The following is a 20846-nucleotide window of genomic DNA, read 5'->3' on the forward strand; positions in this document are numbered from 1 at the left end:
TGGGTGGGTGCGTGCCTGTGTTCTGTGTGTGTGTGTGTGTGCGTGTGTGCGCGTGGCTGTGTTCTGTGTGTGTGTGTGTGTGGCTCTGTTCTGTGTGTGTGGCTGTGCACGGCTGTGTTCTCTGTGTGTGCCCGGCTGTGTTCTGTGTGTGTGTGTGTGCACGGCTGTGTTCTCTGTTTGTGTCTGTGTGTGTGCAGCTGTGTGTGCCCGGCTGTGTTCTGTCTGTGTGTGTGTGCGCGGCTGTGTTCTGTGTGTGTGGCTGTGTGTGCCCAGCTCTGTTCTTTGTGTGTGGCTGTGCACCTCTGTGTTCTCTGTGTGTGGCTGTGTGTGTGTGTGGCTGTGCACAGTTGTGTTCTCTGTGTGTGTCTGTGTGTGCGCGGCTGTGTTCTGTGTGTGTGTGTGTGTGTGTGTGTGTGTGTGCGTGGCTGTGTTCTGCGTGTGTGGCTGTCTGTGCCAAGCTCTGTTCTGTGTGTGTGGCTGTGCACGGCTGTGTTCTCTGTGTGTGCGTGCGCAGCTGTGTCCTGTGTGTGTGTGTGTGTGCACGCGGCTCTGTTCCCTGGGGGGGCTGTTGTGTGTCCCTGTTCCCTTGGGGGGGGCGCTGTTTTGTGTGTGTGTGTGTGTGTGTGTCTATAGCTAGATGTCCCTCTACTGTTTGGGGCGGGGGAGGCTTTTCCCTGTCGCTGGGGAGGGGGGCAGCTGGGTCCCTGTGTGTGTGTCTGGGGGGCCCCGTTCCCTGGGGGGGTGCAGCGCACACGGCTGGCCCTGCTGTGGGGGGAGGGACTGGCAGGGCCGTGGGCTGCTCCCCGTCCCTGTTGGCAAGGTGGCCCCTGCCCACGTACCCGTCTCCTGCCAGTGCCCCCCCCGCACCCCCTCTGGGCTGCTGCTCCCCAGCTGTGGCAGCTACCGCCCCTCCCCCGGCCTGCCCCGAACCCGCCGGGGGGCAGCTGGGCGTCTGCTCTGTCCCGGGGGGGGGGGAGGGGGGGGGAGAAGCCCAGCCCAGGGCCGACCCGCCGGGGGGCAGCTCCATGTGGCGAGTGCGTCCTCCTGCCGTGTCCTGTAGCGGGCGCTGCCCAGTCCCTGCCCCCCCCACGGCCCCGCATGGCGCCTTCACGCGACCGCCCCCCCAGCAGCGCTCCAATAAACCAGCCAACGACGCCTCCCTCTGCCTCTGCCTCTGCCTGGGGGGCACCATGGACACGCGCCGGCCTGGGGGGGGCACCCTGGGACGCGGCTTGGGGGGGGGTCCAGCCCTGGGATGCGGTTCTGCTGGGGGGGGCGGGGGGGTCCAGCCCTGGAACATGGCTCGGGGGGGGGGGGGGTCCTTGTCAGGAAATGATGCCCAGGGCTCCTGCAGCCCGGCACCCCCTGGTGAGTCCCCCCATTCCCCCCCACTGTCTGCACCTGCTGACTCCCCATTGAGTCCTGCCCCCAGCAGCACAGGGCCCCTCAGTGTGGGGGGCCCCAGCGCCGCCCCTGCCCTGCTCCGTGGGGGGCGCGGGGCCTGCGGGGGGAACCCAGCGCGGCAGCAGCTGGTTGTGCCCGGGCTGCCACACCGGCCCGAGAGCCCCCCTCAGCCCCCCCCACCCGCAGACACACAGCCCCCCCTCAGCCCCCCCATTACCTGCAGACACGGTGCCCCCCAGCTCCCCATACGGACACCCCCCCCACACGCCCGCAGACACACAGCCTCCCCTCAGCCCCCCATTACCTGCAGACACAGCCCCCCCTCAGCCCCCGCAATGCCTGCAGACTCGGTGCCCCCCAGCTCCCCATACGGACACCCCCCCCACACGCCCGCAGACACACAGCCCCCCCTCAGCCCCCCCATTACCTGCAGACACGGTGCCCCCCAGCTCCCCATACAGACACACCCAGCGCCCGGCTCACAGAGCCACCACCCGCTGACACCCCCCCCACACCCGCAGCACGGCCCCCCCCAGAATTCCCCACACGCCGCCCGGGGGCCTGCAGCCCCGACAGCCCCCCTGACACCGCTGGCTGGGAAAGACACGTGTATTGACCGACTACAGTCCCGTTGGCGGGGGGCCAACCCCGTCAGGCTGCGCCCCCCAGGCCCAGCTCTCTGGGGGCGACCCCCGGGGGCTAGCCGCTGCCGAGCTGCCCTGGCCCCAGCCAGCCGGAGCAGAGCCCGGGGCCCCGGCAGGGCCCGGCTCACTCCTGCCCGTAGGTGCCGTTGTAGGTGAAGGGCTCGGCGGCGACGCAGGGCCCCGGGCTGGCGGGCGTCCAGCGCTGGACGGCCGCGGGGGCGGAGGCCGGGTCCCGGGGCCGCACGATGACGGGGCCGCGCGACGCCACCGACGGGTCCTCGTCGAAGAAGTTGAAGGGCCGCAGGAAGAAGCCGACGGCGTTGCCGGGTGTGGCCGTGTTGGGAACGTCCTCGGCGTGCGGGATGTGCAGGAAACCCACCGTCACCCAGGCCACCAGGTCCTGCCACGGACGAGGCCACGGTCACCGGGGCCCCCCACAGCCGGGAGACCCCCTGGGCCCCAGCACTGTCCCCCCACAGCCATCACCCCTGCATACACGGGGGTCCAGCCCTGCCTCCCCCGCCCCCAGCAGGGAGCAGACCCCTGGGGCCCCCCCGCAGCCATCCCCTGGCTGGGGCCGGCTCTGTGCCCCCCACGGCTCAACTGCGGCCCGGCCCAGGCCCTGCCCCACACCAGCTCCGCCCCAGCCTAGGCCCTGCCCCACACCAGCTCTGCCCCTACCCAGCTCCGCCCCCACCCAGGCCCCGCCCCAGCCTAGGCCCTGCCCCACACCAACCCAGGCCCCGCCCCTACCCAGCTCCGCCCCAGCCTAGGCCCCGCCCCTACCCAGCTCTGCCCCAGCCTAGGCCCAGGCCCCGCCCCTACCCAGCTCTGCCCCAGCCCAGGCCCCGCCCCACACCAGCTCCACCCCCACGCAGGCCCCGCCCCACACCAGCCCAGGCCCCGCCCCTACCCAGCTCCCCCACAGCCTAGGCCCCGCCCCACACCAGCCCAGGCCCCGCCCCACACCTGGTTCTCGATGTTCTCGTCGTTGCGGATGAAGCTCTCGAAGTCGACGGCCGGCTGCCAGGGGTCGTGCTGGGCGTAGGGGCTGCTGCTGGTCGCCTCCTTCTCGTGGTGCCGCGTCACTGCCAGGTGGTACCTGCCGGCGAGGAGCCCCCAGCTGAGCCCCAGCCCCCCCGTGGGGCGTGGCCCGGTGGGCTCGAGGGAGAAACCCCCCCTGGGCAGGGCCCCCCCCCGGGCCTCCCTCCCCCCGGGGATCCCCCAGCTGAGCCCCACCCCCCGTGGGGCATGGCCCAGTGGGCTCGAGGGAGAAACCCCCCCTGGGCAGGGCCCCCCTGGGCATCCCCCCCCAGCTCCGTCACCGGGCAGCGGCCCTGAGCCCGCCCCGGCCAGCCCGAGGTGCCCCCGGCTGCGGATCAGCACCAGCCCCAGGGACCCCAGGACGGCCCCTGCCGGGCCCGGTTGTCCCAGCCCCAGGTGCCACTCGGCCTGGGGCGCCGGCTGCTCCCTCGTGTGGGGTGGGGCCCCGCTGGCTGCTGGGTCCCGGCTTTACTATGGGCGACCAGCCAGCAAGTGTGAGAAATCGGGCCGGGTGGGGGGGGGGGTAATAGGAGCCTTTCTAAGACAAGCCCCCAGACTCGGGCCTGTCCCTGTAACCCCGGCACCTCCGGCACCGCAGCCTCACCGGCCCCAGGCGACGCCCCGCTCCTCCCGCCAGCCGCGCGGCAGCACCCGGCCGGCCTGCGAGCTGTACTGGATGCGGTAGCTGCGCGGGTGCCCCCAGCGGTTGCGCTGGGTCGGGCTGGAGAACAGCAGGTACCGGGGCAGGGCCCTGCCGAAGGGGAAGGCGGCCTGGCGCTCGCTCCGGCGGGGCCGCCGGTTGCAGCCGGGGCTGCACGACCCGCTCGCCCGCGCTCCAGGGGTTGGAGATGTTCTCGAAGCGCACGTCCACCGTCTCGAAGCTGTTCCGGGTGCCTGCGGGGGGGACAGGCCGTGAGGGGGGGGCCCGGCCCTGCCCCCACCCCTGCCCCAGGGACCGACGCTCTGAGGGGCTGGGGCTGACGCTCCCCTGGGCCCAATCGGTGTCATGGGAACAGGACTCCTGGGTCCCTCCAACCTCAGCTTGGTGGGGTGGGGGGACCATCTAGGAGCAGCCCCTGGCCAGGGAGGGAGCCCAGTAGCCACCAGGGAGCAGAGCAAGAGCCGGGCTGGGCTGGGGAAGGATGGGGGGTTCCCTGGGGCAGAACCAGCCAGCGGAGGGAGGGGGGTTCCCTGGGAAGGACCCGGCCAGCGGGGGGAGGGGGGAGCCACCCTGGGGAAGGATGGGGGGGTTCCCTGGAGAAGGCCCGGCCAGCGGGGAGAGGGGGGTTCCCTGGGAAGGACCCGGCTGGCAGGGGGCAGGGGGGGCCGCCCTGGGAAGGATGGGGGGTTCCCTGGGGAAGGCCCGGCCAGCGCAGGGCGGGGGGGACCCACCGGCGATGTCCAGGTCCACCTTGTAGTGCAGCAGGTGCGTGTGCAGGTTGCCCAGCAGGTGGCGGTGCAGGCGGGAGCCGTAGCGCAGGCCCTGCGGCGTGTAGAAGGTGGCGTGCACGTAGCCGGTGGCGTGCACCTTGGCCTCCAGCACGCCGTTGGGGTAGAGCAGCACGTCCCAGATGTAGTCGTAGTTGTAGACGGTGGCCGTGGTGCGCAGCACCAGCGCCTGCCCCTCCAGCCCCGCGTAGAAGCGGTAGCCGCCCCGGAAGTCGCTGTCGAAGTGGCGCCGCAGGGGCACCCCCGTGGGCAGCTCGAAGAGGCAGAGGGCGCGGGGGAAGCGCTCCGGCCCCGCCGCGTCGTACAGGTGATGCGCGTCCAGGAAGGTGGCCACCTCGGGGCAGTCGATGCCGGGCGCCAGCTCGTGCGCCAGGGCGCCCATGCCCCAGGCGCTGTCGAGGTACTTGGTCTGCATGGCGGCGGGCGAGCTGCCCCCGTAGAAGGCCGCAGCCTCCTGCACGCTCAGCTCGTGGGCCAGCCGCTCGCCGTTGAAGCGCAGGTCGAAGAGCTGCAGGCCGGCGGAGGAGCGCAGCCGCAGGGCCAGGCGCCAGCCCCCATACTCCAGCAGGTTGCCCTGCAGCCGGTAGCGCTTGCCCTGCGGCTCGCACACCTTGGCCCCGTGCACGGCCGTGGGGGTGCCGGTGCTGAAGTGGCCGCGGGGCTCGTAGGTGGAGAAGAGCCGCTCGGGCGAGGGCGGGCGGGGCAGGGCCAGCTCCCCGTGCTCGTAGCGCCAGGCCAGCTCGTGGGCGCTGGCGAAGTACTGCCCGTTGTACCAGAGCTGCTGCAGGGCCCAGCGCCGGGGGTCGCGGGAGCGGTGGTCCAGCAGCAGCTCCAGCCCCACGGGGTGCAGGAAGTGCCCCTCCACCGAGCGCTGCAGGATGAGCCAGGAGCGGCGCTCGCCGGGGCCCAGCCCGCGCGGCGCCACGTCCGAGAAGGTCAGGCAGCGCTGGCTGCAGTTGTGGTACCAGAAGCCGGTGGTGTCGCGCAGCAGCCGGTACAGCGGCTCCGTCAGCTCCAGCAGCCTGCGGTGCATCAGCTCGTACTCCAGCAGGGTGACGGGCCGCGCGGCGAAGGGGATGGGCCGCCTGCCCGGGTAGCTCACCGCCCGGTAGTAGCTGGGCCGCGGCAGGGGCCCCACCACGAACTCGGTGACGTTGGGCTGGGCCTGCTCCCCGAAGACGACGATGGCGCGGGCCAGGCGTGGCGGGCGGGGGCGGCCCCCACTCAGGAACTGCAGGGCCTGGCTCTTCCGCGGCACCTGCAGCTCCACCAGGAAGAGGCTGTTGGTGGCCAGCGAGTCCCCGCGGTCGGCCGCCAGGCCCAGCTCCGGCCGGCTCAGCAGGAAGCTCCGCACGGCCCGCAGCTCCGCCGGGCTCAGGTCGGCAAAGATCGATGCCCCCAGCTGGGGCGTGGGGATGGGGCTGGCGCTGGCCAGGACGCCGAGCGCCACCACCACCCACCGGAGGGTCTCCAGCCACATCCTGCCGCTGGGCACCTGGGCACCACGAGGGGCCGGTCAGAGGGGGCAGGAGCCAGGCCCGGCCTGGTCCCACCGCCCCTGCCCAGCCCCAGCAGCGCCACACGGGTCGCACTGGGCTTTGCACGCCCAGCTGGGGGCTCTGCCCTGCTCAGCAGCCCTGGGCTCAGCCCCCCCCAGGGGCCGGGTCGTTGGCTCTGCAGGGGAAATTGCTGGGGGCTGGCAGCACCACAGGGCCAGCTGTGGGGCAGACAGCCTGGGCAACCCACACTGCCCCCCATGGCAGGAGCCCAGCCCTCCCCACAGGGCCCCGGGCAGCCCCAGCTGCTCACCCTCCCGGGCATGTGCCAGGGCCCCTTCCCCCGCTGCCTCCAGCCCTGTCTGCTCTGCTCACGCCGCAGCCTCTGCGGGGCACAGGGGAAGCCGGGCCTGGGCTGCCGGCTGGGTTCCATGGGAACAGCACGGTTCCTGGGGGCTGCACGGGGACCGAGGGGGCAGGACGGTCGAGTTATCATGTAGAATCACAGAGTCGCAGGACTGGACATCGAGGGGACACCTGGCCCAGCCTCCTGCACTCACGCCAGGGCTAAGGATTATCCAGACCGTCCCCAACAGGGGTTTGTCCAACCTGCTCTTAAAAACCTCCAGCAACGGAGACTCCACAACCTCCCTGGGCAATTTATTCCAGTGCCTAACCACCCCGACAGGTAGGAGGTTTTTCCTAATGTCCAACCTAAACCGCCCTTGCTGCAGTTTAAGCCCATTGCTTCTTGTCCTGTCCTCAGAGGTTCAGGAGAACAATTTACCTCCCTTTCCGCAGGGCTCCTTCCTAGGCAGTCACTGCCCATTGTGCGTGTGCAACCGATTGTTCCTGCCTAAGGGGAGCACTTTGCATTTGTCCTTATTGAATTTCATCCTAGTTACCCCAGACCATTTCTCCAGGTTGTCCAGAGCCGTTTGAATTTTAAGCCTGTCCTGCAAAGCACGGGCACGTCCCCCTGCCTGAGTGCCAGGCACGGGACTGATTGACCTATGGAGGGTCCCTTTCAGTGCCACACATCTGCAATTCTGTGCACCCTGCCAGGCCCTGCCCAGATACTTGCTGTCAGGATTATCCACATAGTGCGGCCTGGGCTCACTGGCAGTAAAAGATCTTGGAGTCATCGTGGACAGTTCTCTGAAGATGTCCATGCAGTGTGCAGAGGCGGTCAAAAAAGCAAACGGGATGTTGGGAATCATTAAAAAGGGGATAGAGAATAAGACTGAGAATATATTATTGCCCTTATATAAATCCATGGTACGCCCACATCTCGAATACTGTGTACAGATGTGGTCTCCTCACCTCAAAAAAGATATTCTAGCACTAGAAAAGGTTCAGAAAAGGGCAACTAAAATGATTAGGGGTTTGGAGAGGGTCCCATACGAGGAAAGATTAAAGAGGCTAGGACTCTTCAGCTTGGAAAAGAGGAGACTAAGGGGGGACATGATAGAGGTCTATAAAATCATGAGTGATGTTGAGAAAGTGGATAAGGAAAAGTTATTTACTTATTCCCATAATACAAGAACTAGGGGGTCACCAAATGAAATTAATAGGCAGCAGGTTTAAAACAAATAAAAGGAAGTTCTTCTTCACGCAGCGCACAGTCAACTTGTGGAACTCCTTACCTGAGGAGGTTGTGAAGGCTAGGACTATAACAATGTTTAAAAGGGGACTGGATAAATTCATGGTGGCTAAGTCCATAAATGGCTATTAGCCAGGATGGGTAAGAATGGTGTCCCTAGCCTCTGTTCGTCAGAGGATGGAGATGGATGGCAGGAGAGAGATCACTGATCACTGCCTGTTAGGTTCACTCCCTCAGGGGCACCTGGCATTGGCCACTGTCGGTAGACAGGATACTGGGCTAGATGGACCTTTGGTCTGACCCGGTACGGCCGTTCTTATGTTCTTATGTACAGCCGGCAACCAAGAGGAGCCCAGGGCTGGGCTAGCAGGGGCTGTGGGTCGGGAGTGAGGGGCACTGGCAGAGCTGGTGGAGGGCTGTGACGAAGTGGGACTGTTCGCACTGGGGGCTGGGTACAGATCCTAAGTATCTAGCAGCAAAAGGCCATGCAGCAAAGGCCTGACACTCTGTCTCCTAGCAACTGATGGCCCGGCCCCTCCCTGCAAAGGTGCTGGCTTAAAGGTGTTGGAGACAAAGGGGTCAGGTGACCTCCTAGCCTGGAAAAGAAGCTGAGCAGAGAGGAGGGGCCGGCGGGGGGCTGGGCAGACTGGAGTTGGCTGAAGAACAGAGGGGAGCAGGGAGACCGGGCTCTGATCCCCGGGGGGCTGTGGGGCTCCTGGGGCCCCAAGATGGACCTAACCGGGGGAGTCTGGTTATCTGTGCCTGCAAGACCTGTCCTGGACTGTGTTCCTGTCGTCTAAATAAACCTTCTGCTTTACTGGCTGGCTGAGAGTCCTGGTGAATCGGCAGGGAGCCCGGGGGTGCAGGGCCTGGCTCCCCCACACTCCGTGACAAGGGCACAGAGCTGGGCTAGCAGGGGCTGCGGGTCGGGAGTGAGGGGCACCGGCAGAGCTGGTGGGGGGGCTGTGACATTATGAGCGTGATCTAATAGCTCATTGGAAGGTGACAGGGCCAGGAGTTAATTACCTCACAGACTGACCTGACCCATGGGTGAACCTTAAGGACTGGTTAGGAAAATATGTAAATGAGCAGAGCTTTGGAACGCAGCCGGCATTGGTAGAGGTAGAAGGGGAGATGTTTGCTCAGGGCTTGGGATATAAGCAAACAAGTGTCTGTCAGGGGTATTGACTTGCCTATGGGGGGAGCTACCTGGGTCTCCAAGCAGTTGTCTGTGATCAGCCCTGTGTGCTGGGACCAGGGGAGTGAGCTCCCAAGCTGGGTGTCTGGGGAAGGAGAATGTGTCTCCGGCTCTTTGTCTGTGGAGCAGACAGAAGGGGCCTTTCAGCCTGGGAGGGTTGAGAATAGTGCACTTGTCTCAGAGTTGGTTCTGGATTCCCCAGGAGGGGAATGGTCCTAAGTTTGTGTCTGCTGGGGAGAATGGCCCTGTGACTAGGGTGCATCCAGTTAATGTCACGATGAAATCCCAGAGACCAGACAGTTCTGGTGCTTGTAGTTTGCCTGTTGCTGGGAAAGGGTGACCGTGTAGCAACTCTGTCTGATCAGGGTGATATCCCAGCCCGGGCACAAGGAGAGCAGGAAGGTGATTTGATTGTGTTACCTACTGACAGTTTGGAAACTTGTAGCAAGAAGGAGAAGGCCTCTAACCTTTTAACTATGAAGTCTATAAGTTTGCCTGGAAGGGGATTGTGTAGGAATCTGCCTGATGGGCCAGAGGTGATTCTGAATGTAAGTGAGACCCAGAAAGAGTCTGTGGTTGCTCAGGGAAGTGTTCCTGTAGAGCAAGCCCTAGGTGAAGTAGGGAAGGGCAGAATTTCTGAGAGGGGTGAATTGCTGCTTAGAAAAGCTCCTAGGGAAAGGAATCCTCATGGTAGCCTGTGCAAGCAGTTTACTGCAACTGAAGGGTGTGAAAGTGATTTAATCAAGGAAGTTTCAGTTCCTAACAGCCAGAAATGTTCTGTTGTGAATGGATCCACTGACTTTCCTTTTGAGAGATCCAGTGTGGGCAGCTTTGAAAAGGTCTCAGGTGGAGTAGAAGCTGTTAAGGAAGTTGAGCAGCCCTATAACCACGTGGCTGTGTGTGGCCAGCTTGTTGGGGAGACAATGGTGTTGGGACAGGACTGTCTCCATGCTGATTCTGTGAGTGAGCAGTCTGTGCTTCGGGGTCTGAGGACAGATTTGGTTACTGGTGTTTCAGAGCAGAACAGTTTTATGGCCGAATGCTTGAGGATGCAGGGGACAGCAAGCAAACGCTCACCCTCAGCCCCTCTGGATTCGTGGGGTATCTCTGTAAGACAGAGTCCAGCCTTGGAATTGGTAGCAGCTAAGAAGTTAAAAGCTGGTGTTTGTGTTGATGCAAATTACCTGGCTGGCAGGGAGAAGAAAGACCTGCTAATAGCTGTTAGCACAGAGAGCCCACCCCATCAGCCAGTGACTTCTGTTGAGCAAGAGAAATCAGGGTTTGATCCTGCAGAACAAGGAGGAAAGAGAAAACTGAATTTTGCAAAGGGAAGCCACAGATTGAATCTAAAATGCCCAAACCCCAATGGTATTGAGCCAAAGGTGTGGCATGCCAAACATGATTGTAGATGGACACTTGCAATGGATTTTTTGTTATTGCTGATGGTAATTTTTGTAACTAATGTGTTGCTATTACCAAGAACTGTAAAAATGTACAATGGGCCTAATCTTTTGGAAAATCCCTTGAACATGTTGGGAGTAATGCATGAAGACACACTTTATGTTAAAAGGCCGTGTTATACTGATGTTTCACAGTTAGTGCCTGTAAACAGTCTTGGGATTTTTCACAGGAGAAAAGACATTCCAGACCTGATGTGCTGTATGAAAAGGGAAACTGAGGCACGCTACCAAATTGCTTTTATGGCTAAATGCCAAGATTCCTGTACTATGAACAATGTTAATATCTACATTAACTTGATGTTAATTGGGAGCGTGTATGGATAAAGTAGCTGTTTTCCTTAGCCCTTGGCAAGATCACGAGACATACAGCAACCATGCTGCAAAAGCAGATCCAATCCACTGTTGTTCTCACCAGGTTTTACCTTAAGTTTGTAGAGAGATTCAATCATGTTATTGAACATGAGTTTGGTAAAACTATTTCTGTTATACACTGGTACGGCTTCTAACCCAACTCTAGGTGTAGTGAGACAGAACCCAGAATGGGGAGCCCTTGGGATGCAGTCAGTGATGTTTGTGTCATCCCTTCCTGCAGCAATTTTGCATTGGGGGTGTGACGTTATGAGTCTGATCTAATATCTCATTGAAGGATGACAGGGCCAGAAAGAGTTAATTAACTCACAGACTGACCTGACCCATGGGTGAACCTTAGAGACTTGTTAGGCAGATCTGTAAATGACCAGAGCTTTGAGATGCAGCCGCATTGGTAGAGATAGGAGGGGAGGTGTTAGCTCAGGTCTTGGGATGTGAGCAAACAAGTCTTGTCTAGTATCGGAGGGGGAGCCGTGTTAGTCTAGCAACAAAGAATCCTGTGGCACCTTATAGACTAACAGACGTTTTGCAGCACGAGCTTTCGTGGGTGAATCCCCACTTCGTCGGATGCAAGTAGTGGAAATTTCCAGGGGCAGGTTTATATATGCAAGCAAGGAGCAAGCTAGAGATAACGAGGTTAGATCAATCAGGGAGGATGAGGCCCTGTTCTAGCAGTTGAGGTGTGAAAACCAAGGGAGGAGAAACTGGTTCTGTAGTTGGCAAGCCATTCACAGTCTTTGTTTAATCCTGAGCTGATGGTGTCAAATTTGCGGATGAACTGGAGCTCAGCGGTTTCTCTTTGAAGTCTGGTCCTGAAGTTTTTTTGCTGCAGGATGGCCACCTTAAGATCTGCTATTGTGTGGCCAGGGAGGTTGAAGTGTTCTCCTACAGGTTTTTGTATATTGCCATTCCTAATATCTAAAGTCTTGTCTATCACTACAGCTTTGATTCAAAGGTCAAACAAGGAAGATTAACATTTAGGAAGATACTTGAGGGAAATAGTATTATTGTCTGTGTGTCTTTTTGAAGGTTGTGGTAACCTGTATCTGAACTGTTTAATGCAGGGGTTGGCAACCTTTCAGCAGTGCTGTGCCGAGTCTTCATTTATTCATTCTGATTTAAGGTTTCGCGTGTCAGTCATACATTTTAACGTTTTCAGAAAGTCTCTTTCTATAAGTCTATAATATATAACTAAACTATGGTTGTATGTAAAGTAAATAAGGTTTTTAAAATGTTTAAGAACCTTCATTTAAAATTAAATTAAAATGCAGAGCCCCCCGGATTGGTGGCCAGGACCCAGGCAGTGTGAGTGCCACTGAAAATCAGCTCGTGTGCCCTCTTCGGCACCCACGCCATAGGTTGCCTACCCCTGGTTTAATGGATAAATTACCCTGGGCTAATTGCCAGGATGTTTGGGAGAAGGAGAGTGAAGCCGATTGTTTTCTCAGGCCGAAAGGCTGCTGGAAATGTATAAGAACCTGGGACACGATCCTGCTTCATCTCAGATCTGCTTTGGGTTTCAAGAGGGGGAAACCTTAAGCCACAAGGACTGAGATCCCCAGTCACTGACTGGAGTCACCCTGAACATGGACATTGGACTGTAACCTATGGACTGTTTCTAAAAGGACTTTTGGCAACTACAAGCTCCTCTCTGCTGTGTCTGAACCTCAAGAATTTAATTCAAGTCTGTCTGTAGATTGATCTTTTAACCAACACTCTCGCTCTTTTCTTTTTAAATAAATTTTAGCTTCGTTAATAAGAATTGGCTCTAAGTGTGTATTGTGGGTAAGATCTAAGTTATAATTGGACCCGGGTGTGTGGCTGATTCTTTGGGGTTGGAAGAACCTTTTCTTTTGTGTGGTGAGATCAGATTTTCAGGAATCATCATCATATCTGACAGGTGTGTCTGGATGGAGGCCTGAGGCTGGGCACTTTAAGGGAACTGCGGGGTTTGGACTCTGAGTAACCAGGGAGGTGCTACAGGAGCTGTTCTGTGCTGGTTGTAAATCTAAGTATTGGAATAACCACCAGCATTTGGGGTTTGTCTGCCCCGGTCCGTTTGCAGTTCACCCTGATTGAGTGACCTCAGCTGGCTCCCACGGGCAGCACCAGCACAGGGGCACAGAGCTGGGCTGGCAGGGGCTGCAGGTCGGGAGTGAGGGGCACCAGCAGAGCTGGTGGGGGGCACAGAGCTGGGCTAGCAGGGGCTGCAGGTCAGGAGTGAGGGGCACCAGCAGAGCTTGGGGCTGCACGGGGCAGCTGTGCCCAGTACCCTGCAGGGCTCCTGTGCCTCCCAAGCTGGCTCCCCACAGCCTCCAGACTGGCCCCTTTGGGGCTGCTGGCAGCACTAGCCACCCCCTGCCCCCACCCCTGCCCTGGCTCAGCTCTGAGACTCCCCATGTGGCCAGTGCCAGGGGCACTGGCAGGTAAATGCCCAGAGCTGCCTGGCCTGGGGGCACCTACAGGGGGACCCTCTGCCTGCCCCGTCTGGGCTCCAGCCCCCCAGCCAGTGCAGCTCCCCCATGTCCCTCCCATCAACCTCGATGCACCCCCAGCCCGTGGGCATCTTGTACCCTGTGCACCCCCATCTCCCCCCCTGTGTACCCCCCATGCACCTCCCCCATCCCCCCAGAACCCCCCCAGCCCAGCCAGTGTCACTCACCTGCAGCCTCTGCTCCGCTCTGGCTCTGGGGCTGCGGCACCGGCTCTGCCCCATGCCCCGCTCCACCCACCGCCCCCCCCGAAGCGGGTCCGAGAGATGCCATTGGCTGGTTTGGGGGGGGGAAGCGGCAGCACCTGGCCCAGGGCCTAAGCTGGGCGGGGGGTCCAGGCCCCCCCAAGGGGAGAGGAGGTGACGATGTGGAGGGGAGGGAAATACCCACCCTGGGCTTCTGAGAGCCCCGCAAGCCCGACGCCGCTGTCCCGGCCCGGCGCGCTGCGCCCTGCCCCGGCCCGGCCTGCCCCGCCCTCTCGCGCCCTGCCCCGGCCCAGCGCCCTGCGCCCTGCCCCAGCCTGCCCCGCCCTCTCGCGCCCTGCCCCGGCCTGGCGCCCTGCGCCCTGCCCCGGCCTGGCACACCCTCTCGCGCCCTGTCCCGGCCCGGCGTGCTGCGCCCTGCCCCGCCCTCTCGCGCCCTGCCCCGGCCCGGCGCGCTGCGCCCTGCCCCGCCCTCTCGCGCCCTGCCCCGGCCCGGCGCGCTGCGCCCTGCCCCGCCCTCTCGCGCCCTGCCCCGGCCTGCCACGCCCTGCGCCCTGCCCCGCCCTCTCGCACCCTGCACCGGCCTGGCGCCCTGCGCCCTGCGCCCTGCTCCGGCCTCTCGCGCCCTGCCCCGCCCTCTTGTGCCCTGCCGCGGCCCGGCGCGCTGCGCCCAGACATGCCACGTCTTTAACCCTTTGTTCAAGAGGCTCCAGCATCGGGCCCCACCCAGCGGCTGGCCAGGCTCCTGCTGTCCCCCGTGGCTCAGACCCCAGAGACCCGCCCCGCTCGGCCAGGCCCCTGCCCGCGCTGCTCTTGGGGTGGGGGGTCTCTGCTGGGTGTCCTGACCCCCAGAGCCTGCGCGGGGCCTTCACCGAGGGCGAGGTCGGCCCAGGCGCCGGCAAACACAGCAGAGCAAACAGCCGGGGGGCACCCGGCTGCCTGGGGGAGGGGCTGGGCTGAGCGCACCCGCTCTGTGCGTCACAGCCCCTCTGCCCCCCCCGGCTCCGAGGGGTCTGCGCTGGCGAGTTCACGGGCGCCTGGTGCTGCCTCGGTCCGGGGCTGTCACACGGCCCCAGTGCCAGCCCAGCCCCCAGCCGCGCCCCCCCCGGACGAGAGCCGCTGGCCCCGGGCCCCGCAGCCAGGGCCACGCCAGGGTCTCCATTGCCCGCTGTGCGGTGGGGGCTCTGGGGGAAGGGCACCGGCCCCTGCCAGGGAGGGCAGCGGGCACCACAGACCGTGCCCAGCCCCCACGGCCAGGCCCCCTTCAGGCAGTGCCATGGGCGATGGGCCGGGACAGGCAGGGAGGGGGCCTGGGCGCCTGCAGGGGTCCCCCCCCCGCCCGCCCGGGTTAATGGGTAACCCGCTGGAGCCAGGCAGTGACGCGGGCCCTGGGCTGGGATCGGTGACTCCTGTCCCCCGGGAGGCTCTGGCCCCAGGGCCGTTGTCCTCACCCCATGGGGACAGTGATAAGCTGGTCCCTGCCAGCAACCCGCTGCCCCAGCTGCTCTGACCCCTCGATCAAACTCCAGGGCCACCCAGTGCCGCTGGGAACCGGCCCAGAGCCGCCAGGATGGCTGGCCAGAGGGGCCAATCCTGCTGGGGCCTGGGCTCACGCCAGCCCCGGCCCCCCCTCAGCGATAACAGCACCAAACGCCTTCCGCTGCTGTGGCCCCTGCCCCCCTCCAGAGCCTGGGGTCCTGCTCCCCCTCCCTGGGGATCCCGCGGGCAGTGCCCGGGGTCGCTGTGCTCCCTGGCCAGGGAGCCTGGCCTGGTGGCTCTGGACGTCGGGCGCCAGGTCTGACACATGCCAGGTGTTTGTTTGCTGGGTGGCCGCTGGGCGCTGGAGCTGCCTGGCCCCGGCCCCGGCCCCGGCCCCGGCCCCACGGAGCAGAGGGGTGTGTTCTGGTCGCCTGCCCCAGGCTTGCAAGCCAGCAGCGGGGGGAGCCCACACCCGGTGCCACCCGACGGGGCTGCAGGCAGCACCATTGTCCCCTGAGCCTGCCACCCAGCAGCTGCTCGGGGTGACCCTGAACCGTCTCCGGCCTGCGCCCCTGGCCAGGTAGGGCTGCGTGAGCCAGAGCAAGAGAGGGTGGTGGGGGCTCCCCAAATACCAGGGGCCCCAAGCCCCCTGATCCCCGTGTTGCTTGGAGGGACGCGGGCCCCTGCTTGTCCCCACAGGGAAGCCCTGAGCTGTGCCAAGCCCTGGTGCCTGCACCGTGCCAGCAACGCCCACGCTGGGGCTTAAACCCGGCCTGCCTGGGTGCCCAAGGGCCGTGCCCATCGCAGCTGACAGGCCCCTCTCCTGGAGCGGGCACTAATGGGCACTCGCGTGGCGTTGCCCCAATGCACCGGGGCAGCCCAGTCTTGTGGGACCATTGTCTGTGCCCACCACCCCTGGGTGCCCCGCAGTCGGCAGTGCCCAGCTGACTGCCTGGCACCCACCTGGTCAGCCCTGGCACGGTACCAGTGTGGGGCAGCCAGCGTCCCGGTAGCCCCAGTGACCCACTCTGGAGCCGCAAAGCCTCCCTCCTGCACGAGCTCCGGCCCCGCACGGCTCCCGCCTGGTCTGCTGCCTCCTGCTGGCGCTCTGGAGTGCCTGGGGGCCCGGGTGAGCCCAGCAGCGGGTGCTTCGGCCAGTCCGCAGGGGGGACCTGCAGTGGTGGTGCCAGGCCCGTCCCCGGGAGCCCCCGCACCCTTCGAAAGGGCCAGCGGCGCCGGGGTGGGCGCAAGCAGGGGAAGCTCCTTCGGTGCCAGCCCGTGAGCAGGGAGCAGCGCCCGGGTAGGAACAGTTCGCACCCGGCACTGGGCGGGACAGACTAGGTTTTACTGGGGTGTCTGCATGGGGGAGGGGGACGGGCCCTGAGCCTGTAACCGGGGGCCAGGTGACACCTTTGCCTGGGAAAGAGACAAAGGCTGGAGGAGGAGCCGGGGGGGGAGGAGCTGGGGGAGACGGCTGGAGGGGGGTCTGGGGAAGCAGAGGGAACCCCAGGGCTGGGGTCTAAGCTCCCTCCCCCCCCAAGGGACCTGGCTGAGGGGTCCTGGCTGTACCTACAAGCCCTGCTTGGGACTGTGTCCTGTTGGCTAATAAACCTCCGGTGTTACTGGCTGGCTGAGAGTCCCGGGAATCGCAGACGTGGGGTGCGGGGCCCGGACCCCCCCTCACTCCGTGACAGGCGCTAATGACCCTGGCAGGCAGCGCTGACTCCAGGAAGGGTTTTGATACTGTCCCAAGTGAGCTTCTCAGAAACAAAGGCAGGAGATACAGAACTTTACTAAGCTGCTGTACTTGGCCAGGGCCGGTGCAACCATTTAGGTGACCTAGGCGGTCGCCTGGGGCGCTAGGATTTGTGGGGCAGCATTTTCTTCGGCAGTGACCGCGGTGGCCGGCTGCTCGGCCGCTGCCAGCATTTAGGCGGAGGGAGCTGGGCAGGGGGGCACGGGGAGGGCCGCAGGGGAACTCCCCGCCCCAGCGCACCCCTGCCCCACCTCCTCTCCGAGCGCGTTGTCGGCACTTCACTTCTCCTGCCTCCCAGGCTTGCAGCGCCTAAGCTGATTGGCGCCGCACGTCTGGGAGGCGGGAGAAGTGAAGCGGCGACGGCCTGCTCGGGGAGGAGGTGGGGGGGGCCTCAGGGCAGAGGGTGGGAGCTGCCACAGGGGGGGGCACTTCAGGGTGGAGGGGGGGCACCTCAGGTCAGGGGCACAGGGGGGGTGCAAGGTGGAAGTTTTGCCTAGGGCGCGAAACATCCTTGCACTGGCCCTGTACCTGGCCCATGACATGCCCCTCGCCGGGCACCAGGGAATCCGGCGCACCAGGCAGAGGCTGCTGCAGAACTTTTACTGGCCTGGGGTCTGTGACGTTATTGATATAAAGGGGGACCATATAGAACATGGGTTGCAACCAAGGTCCTGTAGTGGCTCCAAATCCTAAGTAAAGGGGGTCATATAAGGTGTCTAAGACCAGGTTCTGGGTTGCTGATTATAATTATGCTGTCTGTATGTCTGCGTATCATTTTTAGTTGAAGTTATGAATGTTGGCTCTATGCTGTCTGTATTTCAAGTTTGTGCTGTGCTTCTGGGGGAAGCCTCCCAGACAAGCTGGTGTTAGCTCTGCCTAGCCTGTTTGATGGCCCATTAAGGACCGTCAGCTACACAATGGACCCATGGAGAGAAGGCAGACACGCCTTGTGACTCAGCAAAGTATGCAGGGACTGGCCCATGTGACTCCAGGCTCCATTTTGCTGTAAATTTCCACAGTGAGGACAAAGAGGTTCTTACACCTGGAAAAGCCTATATAAGGCTGATGCTTCATCTCCATCTGGTCTTCAATCCTGCTTCTGACCTCTGGAGGGATTTTGCTACAAACTGAAGCTTTACACAAGGGACTGAACGACCCATCCCAGTGGGGGATGTTCTCCAGAGACTTAATCTGAACCTGCAGTTTACTCCATCTCTGCTGCAAGCCTAAACTAAGAACTTTGCCATTACTGTATGTAATTGATTCCATTTAACCAATTCTACCTCTCATCTCTACCTTTTTCCCTTTATGAATAAACCTTTAGATTTTAGATTCTAGAGGATTGGCAACAGCGTGATTTGTGGGTAAGATCTGATGTGTATATTGACCTGGGTCTGGGGCTTGGTCCTTTGGGATCGAGGGAACCGTTTTCTTTTATTGGGGTGTTGGTTTTCATAACCATTTATCCCCAGGACGAGTGCACTGGTGGTGATACTGGGAGACTGGAGTGTCTAAGGAAATTGCTTGTGTGACTTGTGGTTAGCCAGTGGGGTGAGACCAAAGTCCTTTTTGTCTGGCTGGTTTGGTTGGCCTTAGAGGTGGAAAAACCCCAGCCTAGGGCTGTGACTGCCCTGTTTGAGCAATTGGTCCTGATTTGGCACTCTCAGTTGGGTCCCGCCAGAATCGCTCCGTCACAGGGTCTTTACCCATGTCCGGCAGCACTGCCGATCCTGTGACCCCTGCCAGCGGGTGGGGAAGGCCCGGGACAAGGGGAAAGCAGCTCTGAGACCCTTGCCCATCATAGAGGAGCCTTTCCAGGTGGCCATGGACATGGTGGGACCTCTCAGCAAGACGACCCGGTCGGGGAAGAAATACATTCTGGTGATGGTAGATTTCGCCACCCGCTACCCCGAGGCAGTGCCCTTAGCTTCCACTGAAGCAGACACTGTGGTGGATGCGCTGCTGACCATTTTCAGCCGAGTGGGGTTCCCCCAGGAAGTCTTAACGGACCAGGGGTCCAACTTCATGTCGGCCCTGCTCCAGTGCTTGTGGGAGAAATGTGGGGTCCAGCACAACTGGGCCTCAGCGTATCACCCCCAGACCAACGGGCTGGTGGAGAGGTTCAACGGGACGCTAAAGATGATGCTAAAAACATTTATGCACCAGCACCCACAGGACTGGGACAAGTACTTACCTCACCTGCTGTTTGCATACAGGGAGGTACCCCAGGAATCTACTGGGTTTTCGCCTTTCGAACTGTTATATGGAAGGCGGGTAAGGGGGCCCCTGGACCTGCTGAGAGACGAATGGGAGGGGAAGGCCGCTCCCGATGGAGAGTCGGTGGTGGAGTATGTCCTGACCTTCCGGGAAAGACTTACCGAGCTCATGGGCCTGGCCAGGGAGAATCTGGCCCGAGCCCAGAGGAAGCAGAAGGTCTGGTACGACCGCACGGCGCGGGCCCGCACCTTCGCTACTGGGGATCAAGTGATGGTTCTCATCCCCGTGAGGAAAAACAAACTCCAGGCTGCCTGGGAAGGGCCCTTCAAGGTTGTCAAGCAACTAAATGAGGTAAACTATGTGGTGGAGCTGTCGAACCGGGCGCACCACCGCCGGGTGTACCATGTGAATATGATGAAGCCATACTATGACAGGGGGAATATGGTGTTGGCCGTGTGTGGACATTGGGAGGAGCAGGGAGATGACCCTTTAGTGGATCTATTCCCTGGAAAAAAAGCTGGTTTCCCCCTGGGGGCAATTCCCCTCTCAGATCAGCTGTCCCCGGCCCAGCACGCTGAGATCAGAGGGGTGCTGCATCTGTACCGACAGCTGTTTTCCAACCAGCCTGGGCGCACTAATTTGACTGTCCACCGGGTGGAGACTGGGGCACACACCCCGATACGATGCTCCCCTTTTCGGGTTACCGGGAAGACTGCCCAGGACCTGGAAAGGGAGGTCAGGGACATGCTGGCTTTAGGGGTGATCCAGCCGTCCGCCAGCCCTTGGGCCTCGCCGGTGGTGCTGGTCCCCAAGAAGGACGGGTCGATCCGGTTCTGTGTGGACTATCGAAAGCTCAATGCCATCACCGTATCTGATGCCTACCCCATGCCCAGGCCTGACGAGCTCCTAGACAAGCTGGGAGGCGCTCGGTACCTCACCACCATGGATCTTACAAAGGGCTACTGGCAAGTGCCGCTGGACGCAGATGCCAGGCTGAAATCGGCCTTTATCACCCCTCTGGGGCTCTACGAGTTTCTGACCCTGCCCTTCGGCCTCAAGGGAGCGCCGGCCACCTTCCAGCGCCTGGTGGATCAGCTACTGAGGGGGATGGAGAGTTTTGCTGTGGCGTATATTGACGACATCTGCGTCTTCAGCCAGACCTGGGAGGACCACGTGTCCCAGGTTAGACAAGTGCTGGACCGACTCCGGGAGGCGGGGTTAACCGTAAAGGCTGAGAAGTGCAAGGTGGGGATGGCTGAAGTACCTTACCTGGGCCATCGGGTGGGGAGCGGCTGCCTAAAGCCGGAACCAGCCAAGGTGGAGGTGATCAGAGACTGGCCCGCTCCCCAGACCAAAAAGCAGGTCCAGGCCTTTATCGGGATGGCGGGGTACTATCGAAGGCTCGTGCCCCACTTTAGTGCCATAGCCGCCCCATCACTGAGCTGTGCAAGAAGGGGAAGCCAGACAAGGTGGTCTGGACCGAGCAGTGCCAGCAGGCTCTCCGGGTGCTGAAGGAGGCTCTGCTCAAAGGCCCAGTTCTGACAAACCCAAACTTTGACAAGCCCTTTATGGTGTTTACCGACGCCTCAGACACGGGGCTGGGAGCGGTGCTGATGCAGGAGGATGAGAAGGGGGAGAGACACCCCATCGTGTACCTGAGCAAGAAGTTGCTACCCCGGGAGCAGAGCTACGCGGCCATCGAGAAGGAATGCCTGGCCATGGTGTGGGCCCTGAAGAAACTGGAGCCATATCTCTTTGGGCGCCACTTCACCGTGTACACCGACCACTCTCCCCTGACCTGGCTGCACCAGATGAAAGGAGCCAACGCCAAGCTCCTGAGGTGGAGCCTGCTCCTGCAGGACTATGACATGGACGTGGTCCACGTGAAGGGAAGCGCCAACCTGATAGCGGATGCGCTGTCGCGGAGAGGGGGCCCCGAACTTCCCCAGGTCACTGGGCAGGTCGCTGGGGGCTGCCCTGACCCCAGGGAGGCCTGGAGGATTCACCCCGGGGAACAAGGAGCCCTGGCCCC

The 20846-nt window shown here is 62.1% G+C and overlaps 1 protein-coding gene across 1 annotated transcript; it reads right to left on the reverse strand.

Annotated features, from left to right (window-relative positions):
- Positions 1–2172: 2172 nt before the first annotated feature.
- On the reverse strand, positions 2173–13426 carry LOC123363414 (amiloride-sensitive amine oxidase [copper-containing]-like). Its single transcript, XM_045004356.1, is given in 6 exon segments — positions 2173–2448; positions 3018–3150; positions 3697–3893; positions 3895–3986; positions 4485–6036; positions 13330–13426. Coding segments are annotated over 6 exon segments (2304 nt in total). The 5' UTR covers positions 13384–13426.
- Between the last annotated feature and the right edge of the window lie 7420 nt (positions 13427–20846).

Source organism: Mauremys mutica, chromosome 2, assembly GCF_020497125.1.
Source record: "Mauremys mutica isolate MM-2020 ecotype Southern chromosome 2, ASM2049712v1, whole genome shotgun sequence".
NCBI lineage: Eukaryota > Metazoa > Chordata > Testudines > Geoemydidae > Mauremys > Mauremys mutica.